Here is a 20,172-nt window from a genome sequence, read left to right on the forward strand (position 1 = left end):
CAGAGGCCCAAGCTACAGGCAGAGATTCGGGAGTCATCCCAAGTCATGCGGGCACAGGTCACCTGCCAGGAAGAGGGTGTGGAATGAAGAGAAATGGGGGGCCCACAGCTCCTGTGAGAAGTCCAACATTTATGGACAGGGGCTGCAGGAGGGGGAGTTGGCAAAGGGATAAAAAGGAGGCACTCCCCAGAGAGAGGGGGAGAAAGCAGAAGAGACTAAAGACTTGGGAGAGACTGAGAGGTTGTGAGAATCCTAATGTGCCCTCCTACGAGCTGTTCAAGGGGATTCAAGAGGAACCTTTAAAATATGTGAGTTCGTTTTACTCCTCCACTCTGCATTTCACTCAGATTAAACACCCGTGTCTTTACAAACTTCAAGTTTCTGAGTGACTGTCCCCTCCCTTCCTCTGCTCCGGTCACGCAGACCCCTGTGCCTTTCTGCAGACAGGCCAGGCACATGCCCACCCCGAAACTTGGCTCTCTCCTGAGCAGGCTCTTCCCCCAGGTACCTGCTTGGCTTGTACCCCCGCCTCCTCTGGGCAGTGTGCTCTGCCCGCCTCTCTCCTGTCTCCCTTACTCTCCACCGGCCTTAACCTGCTCTGCTTTCACTTGTTGCCTCAGCACTCATCAATATCAATCATACTCTGTGACTTATTCATTTATTATTTATTATTTTCTGTCTGCCTCCCCAAACAAACTATAAGCTCCACAAGGGCAGGGATCTTTGCTGCTATTTTTACTGATACATTCTATGGGACCAGCACAGTGCCTGGCATATAGTAGGTGCTCTACAATTTACAATTGTTTGTGATATTAATGAGAAAACCTGCTCTTTAAAGGAAGATACCCATGTTACCTAACAAGAATGACCTGCGTCACTGGTCTGAGGCCAATGAAGAACCATGCCATCTCAACCTGGCCCCAAAGCAAGAGGCTTCCAGCTGAGTGTGAGGAGAGAAGTTACCATACATTAGCCTCTAGTACTTTATGTCTCAGTGCAGATTCTTCCATCTGCCATTAATGGAAATGGAGTTTTTCAATGATTATGTTTTGCTGCTTAGACCCCTTTGAGGTTTCCTATCACTGAAGGCCACTGGGGTAAATTTCTTAAGATTGTTACAGCTTCTCAATCTTGTTCACATTTCTGTTTCTCTCCACATGTGCTTTTTAAAAAAGTTGAGATGTAACACCCATACCATACAATTCACTCTTTCCAAGTAAGTGTATAATTCAGTTGTTTTAGTGTATTCAAAATACATCTATTGTACAATCATCACCACTATCTAATTCCAGAACATTTTCATCATCTGAGAAAGAAACTCTTACACATTAGAAGTCATCTTTCCATTCCTCTCTCTCTTTAGCCCCTGCAAACTACTAATCTACTTTCTGTTTCTATGAATTTGCCTATTCTGGATACTTCCTATATAGATGGAATCATACAACATGTGACCTTTGTGTCTGGCTACTTTTACTTAGATAATGTTTTCAAGTTCATCCATGTTACAGCATGAATTTATGTTTCATTCTTTTGTATGGCTGAATAATATTCCCTTGTGTGGATGTGCCATTTTTTTATCACTTTTTGATACATTTTTTCATTTTTTGTTATGAGTTGGTACGGTTGGGTTGTTTCTACTTTTGGCTATTATGAATAATGCTATGAACATTTGTGTACAAGTTTTTGTGTGAACATATGTTTTCAATTCTCTTGAGTAAATACTTAGGACTGGTAAAATGGTAATTCCACATTTAACCTTTTGAAAAACTTCCAAATTGTTTTCCATAGAGTCTGCACCATTTTCATTCTCTCCAGCAATTGATAAGGATTTCAATTTCTCCACATCCTTGTCAACACTTATTACTGTCCATCATTTTGATTATAGCCATCCTAGTGGGTGTGAAATGGTATCTGATTGTGGTTTTGATTTGTACTTCCTTAATGGCTAATGAGTTTGAGCTCTTTTCATGTGCTTATTGGCCATTTATATATATTCTTTGGAAAAGTGTCTATTCAATTCCTTTGCCCATTTTTAAATTGGTTTATTTATTTATTTTTTGAGTTGTAAGAGGTTTTTAAAATATATAGTCTACATAATAGATGTTTATCAGATATATGATTTGCAATATTTTCTCCCATTCTGTGGTTTATCTTTTCAATTTCTTGTAGTGTCTTTTGAAGTATGAAAGCTTTTACTTTTGATAACGTTCAACTTATATATTTATTCTTTTGGCCCCACAGACTCTTTAGATACAATGCCTAGGTCCATTCTGACAAGAAAAGAAGGATGATACCAGATGGGGACAAAGAAGAAAATGGCAACTTTACAATTCAAATTGCTAATACAATTATTTTGAAAACAGTCTTTGACTAGACAGTATAATTTCTATTGGTGGATATAAGCCAAATATGAATCATACAAATTATCATCTTCTATTCCATTCAGCCAGATGGATTTAAGGGACAGAGTAATGGAGAGTATCATTCCAGAGGAAAATGGTTCATATTTATGTCATTTAAAATATGATCTCTAAATAGCTTAAGCATATCTATTAAACTCTAAATGGAACATTTAAAATCAGTGTCAATAAAAGTAATGCTTTGTGAAATGATTTCTGAATTGTGGCAGTTCGCTTCTCAGACCCAGTATCTTAGTATGTAGAGATTGGACAGGCTGCTCTGTTGGAAGGGTCACCCCACTTTCCCTGGAAATTTGTGTTTGATTTATATGGGTACATTCCACGGAACATAGGATCCAGGTTCATCTCTTGGAATCTAGAATGACAGAACAAATTTGGATGTTTGCAACTTGGAAAATGTTCAAGATAGGTGAAAATAGCAAAATATAAAATAGGGTTAAAACTACCCAGAGGGAAACCAGGATACTGAGAGGTCTTGGAAGGATAGCATGAGAAATGTGGAGGAATCCAGGAGGGTACTAACGGCTGGGGAAGCGCCACTAGGAGAGCCATCACTTCACACTTGAAGAGGGACAGAGAGAAAGTGGAGTCAGTCTCTGTGTTTCTCCAGAGTGAGGGGGTGGTACATGGGGCTTAGGAAAAGCTAGAATGGGTGCCACAAAGAGCCAGCCTGAGAGGAGGCCTAGGAGGGGGCTCTCCCCTCAATATAAGGAATAACTTGTTTATAGTTAGAGAGGTCGCTGTGAACAGCATGACTTCCTCTCTCAGTGAAAAAATCCCATCACTGGAAATGGCCAAGGAAGGCTGAGGTGTTTGCTCAGCATGGGTGTTGATGCAGTGGAGATTGTGGGCTGGGCAAGAAACGGCCTTCCCACTCTGTGGTTCAAATCAGGAATTGCACACACTTTCCCAGGGCCTGGTTGGCGTAGAGTGAGATAGACTGTTGGAGTGGCCCATGTCCTTGGCCTCATGTCTTAGCTTCAGGGCACAGTTCCTGAACTTCTTATTCCTGACCAGTCTGTCCTGGGAAGGCCACAAAACAAGGGAGGAATATAAAACTGATGAAAGAAGAATGAACCTTCTTTTTCAAGTGGCATAGAATTGAGCCCACTGCAGGTCAGGCAGGGTCCGGCTGATGCAAAAATGCATTGCGAGGGCCACTCGGCTCCTCCCCTGATCAAATGTCCTCAGAATTCCTGCCGCCTTTTCTTCCAGGGCAAACTACCATGCTGGGGTAATGAAACTGGACCACAAGGACAGGGGGAGAAAATCCAGAATCTTATGAGCAGAACATACCATTTTTGTGAACTTATCTTCACACGCCATTCTAATCTTCTCTGGGGTGAGGGGACTACTGAGCTTCCACTGTCCCACCAGGCCTCTCTCCCGTCGAGCTGCATTCACAGCGTCACGGATGGCAAAAAGCACTGAACACCCCAGGAATAATGCAGACTCTCCTAGACCCTTGAAGGGAACAGGTCCACTAGATTATGACTGTCTCTCTACATATGTGTGTATGTGTGCATCTATAGGCACATGTGTTCATATATAAAATATAAAATATTATATATATTAATTTTTTCTTTCAAAACTAATTTAATATTTGAACTCAGTATTCTCCTTCTTAGGATTCCAGCCTAAGGAAATGATCCAAATGGAGAAAGCAGAAGATGATTATTGCAAACAAAAAATGAGACACAACCTGATGGTGATAGTAGTTTGCATTAGGTTCCAAGATTTGGAGTACTTAAAAAAATTTTATAGTGTTGTTAAATGACTTTATAATCAAATTTTTAATAGGGTTTTATCTCTTATATCAATCCTGGTAAAAACCCCAAACAACCAAGAGATGAATGCAACCCTACCACCCTGCACAGAGATCACATAAACATGCATTTTATTCATTGAACACAGCTTACCTTGGATGAATACAGGGTATTTGAGTTTTGAGATGGAGGCAACAAAGAAATGTGCAGCTCTGTGGGGATGTCACAGATGGTAGGGATTTTATATTGATTTGGACCACGAGTGTATAGGACACCCTGAGGAGAATAATTCAGCTCCTCTATTGTATAAAGTCCCATGCCTTGAACAAATGCTCCTTCAATCTGAGGCAAAAGAAAAAAGAAAAAAAGAATTTCCATATATGAGAAAATACAATCAACAGCAGCATTTCAACTTCATGCTGCTTATTTGAATTTTTAGAATACAGTTTAAGAGGGTTTTCAGCATGTCCTAGAACATGTCTCTGAAAGTTTACTTAAAAATGTACCTAAAAGTGTCTCTAAACATCTTATTCAGTGCTAAGTTTAAAGTCAAAGGACTTGAGTTCAAATGTCAGTTTGGCATTAAAATTATAGCTCTAGAAGAGGCCTCAGACACTCTCATTTTTTCTGCTATAAGGCAGAAGAAACTCCCCCTGAGGACTTGCTCACAGAGCCCAGCACGTGAGGAGGGCTCCCCGGGTCTGCGAATGCCACCGTCTCACCTCACCATCCTTGCTCACCAGCAGGCTGGCCTCACATCTCCGGACTCAGCTTCCTCACTTGTAACACAAGCTGTGTGCTAAGTTTCCAATACAGCTTAAAATGTTCCAGTGCTTAGATGTCCACATATGGCCAAAATTGCTTTCCACACATTTTGGGATTTCCGGTTCTATTCTTTGTCTACTTGCTTCCTGTGGTTGTATTTCTCCACCTCACTCTCCATCCTCACTTCTGTCTGTTAGCAGGAATGTTCTCTCCCCTGATGTCAGACGCATCTTCCTGAAAGCCTAGACCCCCGCCCCCCACAGGCTGCCACCTCCACCTACAAAGTGAGGTGCTTGTCTTTGGAGGACCACCACCGGCCTGCCCTCTTTCCTTCTCCTGTCCAGCCTCATGCTCCACTCCTCTGACACAGGAACTTGCCTTTGTCTTCAGCCCTGTCCTCATCACCAGCCATGACACAAAGTAGGCAGAATTTCATGTCTTTCTTTAGGTTGATTTTCTCCTCCCAAGCAGAAAGCCTTTTTCTGTTCATACCTTGACTGCATCGTCCACACTCACTTCCTCCCTGAAGCCTGCTTTGACTTCTCCAACCCATACATTCTTCCCAGTCTCTAGTGACACAATGTCATAATGGAAGACTGCCTCAGATTATGTTCTTCATTGCAGGGAGTGAGCTGAACTGCTCACAGATACAGACAGGTAAAGAAAGCGAGGGAAGCTTCCAGGCGGGTCCTGCGTCCTAGAGCCAGAGGGGGCATGACTTCCTAAAGAGGCAGCCAATTGACTTTTCCTTGTGGAAATGTAGCTCCAGTGCATGATGTCTGCATTTCCAAGAGATGTGAGACACTTGAATATTTATGTAAAACAGCTTGTGATTTTTCAATTGTCAATTATTTCAAATTTAAATTTAAAGGTCTGTGTGCAGAGTAGGCTTCCTACTGGAAGCTACTGCTGCAACCACTGACATCTTGTCCCCAACCGGACTTAAACACTTTGGAGCTGGAGTTCATCATACACCCAAGCCTCCGCACTTGGCCCTCCACTCCATGCCTCCCTGAAAGGTGTGGGCTCGTTCGTCTCCTCCCAGCTTAGTCTTGCTTCATTCACATTCCCCAACCATAGGCTGTATCGCTCTTCAAAAACTTCCTAAAACACCTCTGTTTCCTTCTCCTTTCTAAACAGCAAGACAGTTGAGTTCTGTGGCTGGCCTGAATAGGAAATTCTGACTAATGGGTTAGAGAAATAGGACGATGAATAAGCCAGATGGGACGTTTTCCCTGCAGATCTCCACAGCAGTTTTGGCTTTTACAAACAGGAAGCAAGGCAGATCAGTTACCCATACCTGGCCGATGTCAAGGGCTGGATTTATACTGCAGCCAGCATCCATGATAATGTCTGTTCTGATAGTCTAGCAATAAAAAAAAAGAAGTAAAAGTGTTTCTTTCAATGAATATAATTTAGGGAGAGAAAGTTGAGAAACAGTTCCTGCCAGGATGGCATTAGTATAGAACCTTTCTTTGGGCCACACTGTATTTCAAGAAAAAGAAGCGACAGAGGTTTTACACTGTCAAGAAGTTTATTAGTATAACTTTCAAAGTTATACAAATACTCAAGCAGCTTAAGAACTGATTTCTTTTTTTCTTGGGAACAATAAGAGAAAAATATTGACTTGACTTTGTCCTAACTGAGTGCTGTAACCTAGGTCACGATTGCTGGCTGTGCCAACAGTCTACAGTCAGGCTCCCTTTAGACTGTTTCCTCCTTGGCTTCTTTCCTGATTCTATTTAAAAGCATCAGAGAAATAAGAACAGAAGCCACCAGTTGTCTTCCATGGAAGTAGCCACAGCACCAAGGCAATCACGGAACTTCTACTTTTTTCCAGTAATACAAATAAATTGTTATTAGGCCAAACACTAGTGTTTCTACAGTGCTCAGAAAGATGGAAATGTGGAATTGAGGTGTATCCAAAGTGCAATTTGAAGACCTTCTCAATTGGTACTGACCTTATGAGCACCTGTCAGGCAGTCTATTTCAACCTCGGTACAGGCAGCTCCATAAACAAAGTATTTGAAAGGACAGCCTTCCCCTGTCTCCCAGTTCATATTCGACTCGTAACCTCTGGAGGAAACAGAATCCTTGAGGAGTGTTGGTAAGTGATCAAGGGCCCTGATTGCTGGCCATGATGATAAATGGACCCATAAGGAGCTGTGTTCGGTTTGTATGCACAGCAGACAAGAGGAATATACTTGTACAGTGATGTGCCAGCATGTAACACATATCTGATGAATGAAGAAATATAAACTTCTTTCTTATTAAACTTGCTTTGTTGAATAAAAATATCCAATTGCTCCTTACCTGACTCCTTATGCCTGGAAGTTAGCTGCTGACTATATGACTATCTATCTATTGTTTTTGGCTAATACTGGTCATGCAATCCTGTTGTTGCCAGATTTGGGGAATTCCACCTGCATTTTACAGCAAATACTACTTCAAAGGTGCACGCTTGTCAGTTCATCTGTCTTTCTGGCTCCAGGATTCGGCTCTCATTCTTTGTCACTACTCCGGTCTCCACTGCCTGCTCTGTTTCCACCTCTTCCTTAAGCACCCCAAGTGAATGTCGTGGTGAAAGAGAAGCACAGGCCAGCAGCTTGCCACCACTTTGTACCCTTCTTTCCTCTGCTTTCCCCAGCCAGGAGGTATCTGTTAAAAATTCCTGATGCTTACTCCTGCCAGCCAGTCAGTGCCCTGGGACCCTCATGACAACTGATAAATGACATGGTCAGCTAAGACTCTGCTCTCTGTCACCCTGCCCTCTGATGGTTTTCACTCTCCATTAGAATAATTTGGTTTATTGTTTTCTAAAGTATGTGAGTCCTAATTGTTCCACATCTTGAAAACCCATGGCTTATTGTCACATCTCTCATTTTTCACCAATCTAGGTGTGAAATAGCATGTATCTTCTTATGAGTTTAATTTGTATCCTTTTACCTTTGTTTCTTAACTTAAGGGATACGCTGAGTTTTCAACAAAACGTCAACAACTGCTCTAACCCACAGAGGACCCTCTCATACTATCCAGTATGATATGAATCACCAATTCAGTTGTATTTTATTTATGTGCCTGTTTTCCTAAAGAAAGCCTTTCTGGATATTTGGATTAGCGACAGCTGAATGTTCTTTATTACAGGGGTTAATAGAAGGTACAAAATCAGTTTTTGAAAAAATTGCAAACAGAAGTGAAACCCTTCCTCAAGAAATCACTGCCATTTTCCACAACATGGGATTGAAGGACTATTTACCTGAAGTAGCCAGTAGCTGAAAGACTGATGCTTTCATCGTAAGCAGCCTGCGCCTATGAAAGAAGAGTACAGCATGATGCAATAATGATGTTTAAGGAAGGAATTGCTAGAGACTTCAATTTTAATTTTACTATATGTTAAGTAAAACTATCAGTAGTGATAACTAGGGAGGACCAAGATTACTGTGTTCCTTTCAGCATTCCCCATCTCCAGGTGGAGGCCCCTGTGGTTTACAGTTTATAGTAGCAGTATTTGTTCAATGCATATGATCACATGCAATGACTGCCATGGCGTGTTACCCTTACAGTCTGGACTACTGTGGGCCATGCATGTTCAGCTTAGCAAGAACTTGCTCAGTCGTCTGGAAACACTTAACCTATTATCATGGAACATATTTCATATTTCGGGACACAATGGATGGTTGGGGGTTTAATTTTAATAGCACGTATCCATCCTAGTCTTAGGAAAGGGGTATAATTTTGCTAAGTTGTGCTATTTACATCAAAAGCTCTCCTCACTCGCAATGCACACAGCTGACTAATATATAGGAAAATGGAGATTTGGTGCAAGTCCCTGAGTCTGGGGAAGAAAAGGGTGAATAGCACAACCATTACTGAAGATTGCGGGCCACATGGCAGCTTCTAGCGATGGCGGAGAACTGACTCTGGCCCTCCATCTCTCTCTAGCTCTCCGCTCAGGCTCTCTCAGGCTTTCTTTTTTTGGCTCAAGAAGCACAGGGCAGAGAGCAGAAATAAACATGTCCAGAAAGGACTGAGTGCTCCCATAAGTAAGAATTATAGAATGAGTCCTAGTCCATTTCTGAGTAGCTCCCCCACCCCCAGACATTATTTCCCCCAGACCAGTGCTTTTCACATGGAGCAGTCAGCAGTCAGCATGACACATACTCCTGTCCCTTACTGATATCCCTCCCACACCATCTGGTACTTTATAGCCTATTACTTTGAAAGTTTGCTTAGTTAACTTTGGAATGTGTGTCCTTGCTTCCAATGAGATTGCAGCATAACTGATGGCACGTTTCCCTATTTCGTGAGTGCTTATTTGGTTTTTACTTTTATAGGAGTATTCTAGTGTTGTCTTCCCATTTTAGGAACAGTGGAACCCTCCAAAATAGAACAAACAGATTTATAGCTATTGTCTAGAAAATACCTAGGTTCCTTTGGAAGAAACATTAATTAGTTCTTGCTTAAAAGAAGAGTTTTGGACAAAAGAACCACCTTTTTCTCTAATAGATTATTTTCCCAGATGTCAGAGTTCCTCTACCAAACTGAGATAAGATTTCCTCCTGCTGAGAGCCAACGGGTCTCTATTTATCACTATGTAACTGTAAGTGCCCTTTCTACTGATATTTAATTCATACTTATCTCTCTCTCCCCTCTTTATTTTTTAACATAAAACACAAAATAACAGTGGTTCTCACCCATTCCTTCCAAGTGCCTCCAGGATTCTTGCTGATGATGGGTTCAAGGCGTTTTAGAAGAGTTTGACAAGCATCCTAGGGATAATTTTTTAATTAAAATTATGATCATAATTACTTTCAAACACAAATGTCAAAACAACACAACACTGGCCATTATAGGTGCTCATTTAAGAGACCCATGGAACAGGGAGGAGGAAGAGACCAACCCCGTAGGAGCTGATCTGACAGGTTTCATGGGGATGGGGTGAGGTGTGAGCTGGTCTTCAGGACAGACCGTTTAGGATGGGAGCCACGCTAAGAGGTCAGGACTTAACAGGATAACTGTCGGCAAATCATGAGCCACTGTTAACAGCATGGCCAGATTTATTTTGTGGGGAACCTCACTCTGATGGCATAAAGCCAGAATGACAGGCAATGCAGCGGGTGGACAGGCAGAGCCTTGCCGTGGCCCTGGCAAGAGGCACAGGTCTGAATCAAAGCAGCAGTATTACTAGGACATGGAAGTAAAAGACACCGACATTTTTTAGTAGAACTGAAAGGGCTTGATAACCAGTGAGACGTCAGAAGTGAAGGAGAAAAGGAGGTGGCTTTTCACCCCAGGAGAGTGGCTGGGTGCTGTACCACCAACAAAGGCTGAGACTGGGGGAAGGCAGATTTTTCAGCAAGAGGGTTTGGGAAGGTGATAAGAATTGGATTAATTCTCAACATCTTCTGAGCCCCACCCATGTAACTCAGCCTGGTGGGGTTACTGCTTTGGACGCCACTACAGTGGTGTTTACCTTTATTGCCAAGCCATTGAGATCTGCCACCAAGGAAGCTCCAGAGATACTCGTATTGGGGACAGTCTCCGTGCTTGTTCCACGCAGGTGAACTTTAGATATTGGCATCCTTAATTCACGACTGGCCACCTGGATTGTAGAAGAGTTTCTTTTCAAGTATTCTGGTTAGTCATCGACCTGTGCATATACCCACATGGTAGCACGTATGTAAAGCCCTTATATGCACAATAGGGACAAGTGGACAGAACCATGAATTCCTCCAGCCACAAGATGCACCTCTTTTCTAAAAACCCTGTAGCTAATCTGGACCCCAAGTCCTGAGCACACTTTTTCCCCCTTTAACTTTCTTTTGTGCAATAGTATCAGGAAGAGAAGGTGAAACCCCAAGCCAAGGCAGGGAAAAAGGCTTCACCTCTTTATAATCATAAAATCAACACCTTGGAGGTCTCTTCTACAACCACACTGCAGAATTCTTGCAAAGCTGACCTTAGTGATAGTAGATGCTTGACTCACATTTCTGGAGATAGTGTAGGAAAAAGGTGCTTCTTGTATGAAGGTCAGTGGCCCTGGGAAAGCGGTAGCACCGACACATGATCACAGAAAGCAAGAGGCTGCTGCCTCTGGCCAACACAGGGATTGGGCTGACTGCTTTGTTCTCCCCTTGCTTTTAGTGCTGGGGAGCAAAATTGTACTACTGGAGTCAGCTGATCCCAAATTCCCCTCTTTCCCACAAGCAGTATAGTTTAATAGTTTCCCATAACTATGGCAGGGACACAGGCATGAACAGCCCTTCCACCTGACCAGCTTTCAGAAGATTATATACCAAGGTGCTTAGGCTTGGAGCATAAGGTCCTGGTGGCCCAATAAGGAAAACACTGAAGTCTCACCCCCCTGAGATGGAGAAAGATATGACCAGACACTTCTCAAATGACTTATAACATGAAAGAAAAATATGTATTCACTATGTCTATAATCAGAAGAATGCAAATTAAGGCAGTAATGAGATATTATCATTCACCTATCAAATTATCTAAGATTTTAATAACAATCTGTAACATACAATGTTGGTTAGTGGTGTAATGAGATGGAAAACAATTTGGTAATATGTATCAAATGACTTAAGACATATTCTGTGATCCATAATTCCATTTCTGGGAATCTATTTTTATAAAATAATCATTGATTTGATCTTAGGTTTATGTCCAGAAACATTCACTTAAGTGTCCAACAATTGGGGATAGTTAAATAAATTTACATACATTCAAACGCAGTCATTAAAAACATGATTGCAAAGAGTTCTTAGCAACAGGAAGAAGTGCTTGCCCTATATCAGGATAGGTAAAAAAAAACAGGATGCAAAATTATATAAATAGCATGTTAGCAATTTTATTTTAAAAAAGAGAAAGAAAAGAGGGAAAGACCCCAAAACAGTTGTTATTGCTAAGTGGTGGTAGAGTTGTGCAAGGTCTTCTGATTAAATATTTTGTAATCTGTAATATCACTATTAAGACCAGCAAAATAGAAACAGCAGCTAACAATTAATCTAGAGTAAATAAGCCAAAAGCAAACTGATAAAGTTTGGTTAGAAATAGCAAATGTGAGTTTGATTATCAGTTGTTCATAGGCTTTACTATCAAAAGGGCAAGAAATAATGCAATATATTGGAATTTACAAGTCTTTTTATTACCTACCAGAGGTTCAAAAAAGACAATTCACTTGTTAATACCATGTCCAAAGGAAAGCAGCAAATACGTACACAGCCTTCTTTAGCAATAAGACTACCCGAGACTCTTCTGGCACATTCCTTTAGGTGGCTCACTCACAAAATTGGCCTGTTCACCCAGTTTGTGCTAACAGCTCAACAGCTGTCAAAGCTAAAACCTCCTACTCTTTGTATTTTGTAGAAGAAAATGTACATTTGTAGTTTCTCATGCACATGTCTACAAGCACACATCCAACTTAATACAGTCATTTGCATTCTTACCTGAAGCATTTTAGTGTGGACCCCTTGCCCCATTTCAATTCCACCATGAGTCACCAGCACAGACCCATCTAAATAAATGTGAACCAGGGCAGCAGCCTAAGCAAAAAAGATGCAAACAGTTTCCATGATCTGTTTGAGTGGGATTAGCATATGTCTTGTCAATTAAAACATTTTTCCTGGAAATGATCCCCTCCTTCTCATATGCTGCAAAAATAACTATAGAGTCTCCTCCCAGCAGCCCTTCCTTCCCATCCCCTACCAAAATGGCCACAGACACTTCTCCCAGCAGCCCCTCCTTCCCATCCCACCCCCTGCTATCCTGAGCACTGAGCAGAGCCAGTGCAACTGGAGCAAGTGCTGCCCGCATCTCACCCCACAAGAGGCAGATTGTTGCCGGATGGTGCTGAGTCGTGGGCAGGACTGTGCTCCTTAAGCTATTGTCTCCTCATCAGGACATTTGGGTTCACTGGCAGTACCATTAAAAGTCTGCTTGACATCCCCCTTCCCCCAACCCAGGGTGGAGCAACAATCTAGGTTTGGGGTTTTGTTTTGGAGGGCAGTGGTGTCAGTTTTAAAATGCCAAGTTACGTGTAGATGGTTTGAGGGAGGGGGAGAAGAAGTGTTGATATGAACACATATTCCCATAGTTGTAGGTGTGTTATAGAGAAGCAAAAGTACAAATCCAAATAAGATGGGACAGATGGACATTAGTTTTTTGCTGCAAAATGAGCTAAGCTCAGTCTACATCATTTTGTCACAGAATCACAGAGCTTAGTTGAAAGGGAACTTGGAAGTAATCTTATCCAACTGTATAGCTCCCCATAGGGATGCAGAAGGAACCAATTGCTAACATAGAAGAATTAAAGGCTGCTGGAATCAGAAAATTCAGACTTTAAGCTAAACATGCTTTACAGTCAACAAAAATATGCCTTCTTGCAAGTCTGCCCATGTTAAACTAGAGGTATGGAGATAGCCTGAGAGATTGCAAAAACAAGTATACATTCTTCACTTTAAGTCTCCAGTGTAAGACCAATATTACCAGCATGTAGTCCTAGAGAAAATGCTTCTAGAGGTTCTGATATGGTTCAGGAAGCCCTGCAAGGCACACTCTGTAGCTGTTCAACTGAGAAGTGCCAACTTCATAGATGTGGTATGAGCCACCTAGGGGTCACTTAAAGCTCAGTCAGCTAGGTTTGTTACTATCTAAGCTTCTATGCAAAGTGGCAAAATAATCTAGGATTTGTAAAGGCAGGGTCTTCAGAAAATTCTGGTAACAAACTAATGTCCATTTCATGAAGCTACAATTTTAGTAAGCCTTCATTACTCACTTAGATGGCTTATATATAATCCTGGTTGTAAGTGAAAGTCTCTGGAATCACATGTCAATCACCAGATATACCCAAGGAAAGACCTCCCTTCCTAGATCAACTGCCCCCCAACTAGGAGGACATTCATAACCCACAGTGTGCTGTGAGCCACATTTGGAGAATTTCCTGTTTATTGGTATCCAAAGGTTCACATTACTCCAGTGCATGATAAGCAGAAGCCTCTGTCCTTCCAAATAAAACAGTCTGACAGTGAAAATGGCCTCTGTTTACCTGGTCAATAGGTGCAAAGTAGGAATGCTTTGGTAAAATAGGGACATAAGGGTACCCTTTCTGAGAACAAAGGTACCTACAGCTACAGCCTATGGAAATATCTTAGTGCCCTGAGGGAGGCATCACAGCCATGATAATCATGCCAATGAGCCCTGGGAAGATGCAGCAGAGTGTGTTTTATGTCTATGGCCACATCACACCCAGAAATACCATCTTGTGCTCCTAGCCATTCTTACTCCCAAAATAATAAAGGTAAGGAGTGACATCCTCTACCGAGAGGCCAGAGCCTACCACCCTGGGGTTACACATCAGATGTCAGGTGATGCCAGCTGCAGTGGCTGCTTCTGGACTCCATTCTGTGGCACTTCACTGTGCTCTGCTAGGATGTAAGCCCCCTGAAGGGAAGGACTGGGTCCTAATGTATCCCTTGGAATGCAACAGGATCTCACACATAGTAAATGCTCAATAAAAGTTTGATAAATGAATTTTCACCAGTATCGCCATTTGATCTGTTTCTTAAGCTTGTAAAGTCTGTATCTGGCCTTGTTGGCCTTGCAAGAAATTCAGAAGCTGCTGTGGCAATTTGCAGTTGGTACCTGTGACTGAGCTACAATTACAGTGGTTTGTGCATTTCCTATAATGTGTGACCCTGCTGACACTAACATTCCACCACGTGCCCAGGGCAACATCGCAGAAACTGCTGAGTAATTTGATCACAACAAATTACTTGCAGTCTCCTTGGGCCATTAAAAATGTCAAATTTGGTTCAGGTAAGTGGCACCACCAGATGGGTCATTGTTAGTGCCACAAAAGAATTCCACAAGCTGCATCTATGAAATCGCACAACTGGAGCATTGGAACAGATGATTCTACAACATAACTCTTCAAGCAGTGACTGCTAGTATTGCTGAGAAGTTTTCTTTGGTCTCACAGAATCCTAAAATGTCTCAGCCATTCAAACACTTAGGTTCCTACGCTGTGCCAGGTGCCATACTAAGACACTGAGAATATAGGGGTTAAGTAGATACTGTATGTCCTTCAGTGTTTGCTTTCTGATAATTAAATATATGGGAGGTATGTTTGGCCCCCTCAGCTGCTGGGAGCACAGGGGCTGCCTGTGCTTAGGAAGGCAGCATGGAATGGCAGACATGTGGCCAGATGGTCCTGAAATCAAATCCTTGCTCTGCCACTCACTAGCTGGATGTCCATGGGCAAGAGAATGAACCTGATTTTCCAGGTTGTTTTTCTCTCTCCCTTCCCTTTGACTAACCTTGGTTTTGTCTTTATTCCTCAACCACAGACTCTTGACTGTCTTCCTCAGCTGGGTAAATTTCGTGCAGGTGACTAAACGGCTCTGTGTTTTTTTGCATCATAAACAGGCAAGGAATGGGAAGGCTGCGATAACACCACCACTTGCACTGTTTTAATACTACTCTGAGCTGTCACCTATCTACAATCAACATGAAAACATTCTTATGTTCCGACCAAAGCCAAATCAGGATGGTGAGGTGAACAGATGGGCATGGAGAGAGGGAAGGACACTCCTGCACAACTCCGCTCCCCCAACACACAGTGTGCTTGCCAGCGCTCCTCACAGCCCCACCCCATTTATCCCTGCTCTGTCTTTCCTCAAAGCACCTGCCACACCTTCTTCATGGCTCAGCCAAAGGTGCGAATTCTGCTACGGAGAGTGACAACAGTTTTGAAGGCTCTGCCCTCTCCCTCTGTATGGGTACATATACTCACACACACATGTAAACGCAGGTTATAGGGGTCTCACAGCACAGCTGTTTGGTGAGCTAGGGCAGTGCGGACCACCAGCTGTTCAGGCTAATTTTTGGTCAGGAATGAAGAGGTGGAAATAGCAAGTGGGATTTAGCAACTAAGCAGGGAATTTATTTAATTTTTTAAAGAAATTAAACTACAAGAGCAGATTTCCAGTCCTCCCCTTCACAATTTTAAGTTATGAGGTGAACAGAGCCCTAAAATTGTGTTTTAGAAAATTATTTAATTAATTTACTTTTCTGGGTTTAGTTGACCCCAACCCCCCAAACAGGGGGCTGGCACCCTGGGCCTTGCAGTTTCCTGTTTCTGTTTTTGCAGCCCAGTGACACAGAATCGCAGGTGGAGCAGCTGGAAGAGGAGTGTTGGCAGTCATCAGTCCCACTCTCGGTTTACACCTGAGGGGCGTGCGGCCCAGAGCAAGTTCACTTGGCTGCCTAAGGCCAGGGCCGGGAATGGACACCAGGTCTCCTGAATTGCCAGGAACCATGCTTGTCACCACCCTGGGGACACAGACAAAGAGCTCTTGTCTCTTCTAGAGAAAAGCTAGTTTGATTGAGCACAACTTTGGTGAAGGTTAACAATCAGGCATCACAACCATATGAGTAATCCACCTTAATGGGAAGTTTCCCCAGCACCTTTTCTTTTGTGTCTTCGGGGAACTGACCTGACCCATAGGGACGGAGCCAAGGCCGACAGGGAACTTCAGGGGGACCATGGCCAGCCCTTTCTTCTTCCAGTAATTCTCCGAGTTGAATTTTTCCACGGCCACTTCCCGCAGGGAATAGGAAGACGTAGCCATACATTCTTTCCAGCACAGAATCAGATTCTTGGCATTAATCTCTTGTTTGTAGGGTGTTTGATCGATTTCCTTGTACATGTTTATGCTTCGGACCTATAAAAGAAAAGGAGATTAAAATGGGCAGAAGGGCAGCAGACATAATCTCTTCCATCCACTGCCCTCCTAGTCGAGTTCCCCTCATTTTATAAGTACCAAACTTAATCCACTTGCTCTTTGGTGAAGCCCTTCCCAACAATGTTTCCTCTACTTGAAGCCTCTATCAAGTATGTTAGCATTTATATGCTTCCTATGTTGCTCTGTGTAAATACAAAGGAAAATCCTTTCCTTATATTTGTTATATAATTCAACACAGTCCAGGTACACTATAGACTCAATTCTAGTTGCATTTGTGAATATTAGTTGAAAGGTGATCCTAGAATTTATTTTCCAGGCTACATGATCTACAGAGACTTGGATTATCCAGATGCTGTGGAAAGATAAGACCATGCATTTCCACACCAGGAAAATATGAAAGTTTATTTAATGTAACCAATACTGGGATGAAGAACAAATTAAAAGATCTAGCCCAGGATGTCTGAGTCATGGGCAGAATTCTTCCTGAATTCCCCAAAGTGGTGACTAATACTCCCGGCTGAGAACAAAAGGTACCAGGTACACCACATTCTCAGTTGAGAAAATTCTTAGCAGCTATGGTTAGCTACCTCCCAAGCTGACAGGGGCCATGACAGACATACACTCTCCCTGCACCCCTAAGAACATTCCAGATCATTATAAAAGGAAGATTGGAAACTGGTAAGCTGTGCCATTCTGGGGAAGGCAGTGTTTTTAAACGTGACTAGTCTCTCCTCCAACTTCCTCAGGGATCATTATCTGATTCTCCTCCCTAGTGCTTCCTAGTGACAGGACGTCTGGGAGAGACGCTGTGAGGAGGTGGCCAAGAAGGGAGGGGCGTGGACCAGTTCAAGAGACACGAAGAAGACGGCTGCTGCCTATGGCCTCAGATCTGATGCTGGAGGAAAAGAAAGTAGGTGAACCGGGAACTGGGCTTTCCAAGAACCGCTCCAGCATGAGGCAGGCGTGTGGGAGTCCGCGAACGCTGCATGAGGCGCCAGCTGAGGGTCGGCTGGAGAGTCAACCCTCCCTCATGGGGCACTGTCAATTTCTGAGAGAACGAGCAGAAATGGAGCCCACAGACAACATACTTGAAAAGTGGCCCCATCTAACCGAGGAGAGGACAGAGAGCCCACTGGGGAGGCTATTTCCTCTGGTCCTCCTCTGCCTCCCTGCCCCACGGCACAGTGGAAGGCACAGGGAAGGAGACAGGCAAGAGAGTGCCTTGCGTCTCCCCGCACTAACTGCACTCCAGGATTCTGGCTGGAGGGGGCACAAGGCAGGGAACAGAGCTTGTTAACGACTGAAATTGGGATGGAGACTATTTTAGTAGCTGAAACTGTACAGCAGCTGCATGAGATGTTAAGGAAGCCAGGGAAAGAAGGGTTTGCCAGAACCTGTTGGCAGCAGTTACACCCCCAAGCAATGGAGACTTCTCCCTAAACAAGTCAGAACCCACAACTCATTCCTCAATGGCCTTTGTCTCTCTCCAGGATTTTTTAGGAAAAGCCTGAGTAAGATGAGGATCTCTCAACTTTGGAACCCCAGCTGTCTACTAACTTGTTAGCTCGGTTACCTCAGACAAACCATGTGGCCCCTCCAGATCTCAAATTCCTCAATAGGAATGTCCCCCAACGGTCCTCCCACCTCTGGAATGTGATGTCTTCTGTAGGCGAGACCAACTGAGCATTACCTTCTCAGGGGACAAACCACATTTGGCTGCAACTTCTGTGATACAGAATTCAGTGATGAACCCTGCTTGAGGGAAGCCGAACCCGCGCAAAGCCGTGTTGGGTGGAAGGTTGGTTCTGCACACCAAGCCCCGGCAACGCAGGTTGGGAAACTTGTAAGCATTTTCCATTTTCAGAAGTCCCATTTCTATCACCTGGGGAAATCCAGAGTTGATGAAATAAGACACTCACCCTTCCATATCTGTTTTACTGTCCTCAGACCTCAAACCAGGCCAGAAGGGACCAACTCTTTCTACATCACAGCAAACAAGCCAAAACAGACCCACGTCCTAAATGCATTTTTGCTATGAAATAATTTTTAAGGATTTGAGTAAATACTACTATTTTTTATTTTTAGATTTTAGAACTATTACACTTTTTTCCAGGTTTCGAACATTTCCAAAAGATGTTGACACATCCATAGGCCCTAAATATGGCAGCATCTACACAGTGTAATAAATGAACTATTCTGGAAAATAGGGAGAAAATATTTTGGTATTTGGTCTACTGCACTGGTTCTTAGCCAGGGACAATTTTGCCCCCCGTCTCCTGGGACATTTTGCAATGTCTGGAGACTCTTTTCATTAAGACTGGGGATAGCTGTGCAACTGGTATCTACTGGGTAGAGGCCATGAATGCCACTAAACATTCTTCAATGCACAGGATAGTCCCCAAAACAAAGAATTAGCCAGGCCAGAATACCAGCAGTGCTGTGGTTGATGTCTAAGGCTTACATTTGGGAAAAGAGTTGTAAGTAAGTAAACATGGAGATGACATATGGATGCTGACTTGGCCAATATCTCTGGGCTCACTCTGGGAATTCTGGGAACACACGGGTATGCCTGCAGTGAGGGTCTTTATGCTTTTATAACTAAATATTACTTAACTACTGGACATTTTCTGAATTAAATCATTTTACGTAATACTTTTCAGAAGGTGAACTTGCATCTTAAAACACTTACAAGTAATGACTCATCCAGGGAGGCCCCTCCATTGCTATAATGCTCCACATCCAGGGCCAGGATTCTGCCATCATTCATGAATCCAGCCTGGGGAAAGAGAACTGACCTTTGATATTGGTGCTTGGGATCATGTGTCTTTCAAGTCTACTTTGTCACTTGTGAACTCTCTTCACACAGGCAAAATGCTTTATGACATTGGATTTAGTAATGATTTCTTGGATAGGAAACCAAACACACAGGCAATGAAAGAAAAATAGATAAGTTGAACATCAAAATAAAAAACTTCCATGTATCAAAGGACACAACAGAGTGAAAAGGCAACCCAGAGAATGAGAGAAAATATTTGCAAATCATATATCTGATAAAGGGTTAATACCCAGCATGTATAAAGAACTCCTACAACAACAGAAAAGAATGGACAAAGGATTTGAATAGACATTTCTCCAAAGACAATATACAAATATCTAATAAGCACATGAAAAGATGCTCAGTATCACTAAGCAATAGGGAGATCACCTCACATCAAACCACGAGATACCACCTCACATCCATTAGGATGGTAACTATGAATAAACAAACAGCCAATGATGTGTTGGTGAGAATATGGAGAAATTGGAACACTCGTCTGCTGTTGGCAGAAATGTAAAATGGTGCAGCCACTATGGAAAACAGTATGGCAGCTCCTAAAAAATTAAAAATGAAAATACAGTATGATCCAGCAATCTTATTCCTGGCTATTTATCCAAGGCATAGAAAGCAGGATCTTGAAGCGATACTTG

General features: G+C 42.8%; 1 protein-coding gene across 6 annotated transcripts in view; it reads right to left on the reverse strand.

The window, feature by feature from the left end:
- Window positions 1-650: 650 nt before the first annotated feature.
- The window catches only part of LOC108391579 (aldehyde oxidase), a 66,857-nt gene continuing 47,335 nt past the window's right edge, over window positions 651-20,172 (reverse strand). For 4 of the 6 annotated variants that reach the window (XM_017651221.3, XM_073218381.1, XM_073218380.1 and 1 more), the window contains 12 exons: window positions 19,394-19,480; window positions 18,395-18,586; window positions 16,456-16,683; window positions 12,409-12,504; window positions 10,425-10,553; window positions 9,646-9,720; window positions 8,208-8,260; window positions 6,913-7,027; window positions 6,252-6,317; window positions 4,340-4,528; window positions 3,717-3,884; window positions 651-2,775 (listed from right to left, as the gene is read on the reverse strand). In XM_017651221.3, the coding sequence (XP_017506710.2) occupies window positions 2,725-2,775; window positions 3,717-3,884; window positions 4,340-4,528; window positions 6,252-6,317; window positions 6,913-7,027; window positions 8,208-8,260; window positions 9,646-9,720; window positions 10,425-10,553; window positions 12,409-12,504; window positions 16,456-16,683; window positions 18,395-18,586; window positions 19,394-19,480 (1,449 nt within the window). In that variant the 3' untranslated portion in view covers window positions 651-2,724. Of the gene's footprint in view, window positions 2,776-3,716; window positions 3,885-4,339; window positions 4,529-6,251; window positions 6,318-6,912; window positions 7,028-8,207; window positions 8,261-9,645; window positions 9,721-10,424; window positions 10,554-12,408; window positions 12,505-16,455; window positions 16,684-18,394; window positions 18,587-19,393; window positions 19,481-20,172 lie in introns of those variants that run through there. The other 2 variants (XM_037009145.2, XM_037009146.2) reach the window with 2 other exon arrangements.

The sequence above is a fragment of the Manis javanica genome, chromosome 12 (genome assembly GCF_040802235.1).
Source record: "Manis javanica isolate MJ-LG chromosome 12, MJ_LKY, whole genome shotgun sequence".
NCBI classification, from domain to species: Eukaryota; Metazoa; Chordata; class Mammalia; order Pholidota; family Manidae; genus Manis; species Manis javanica.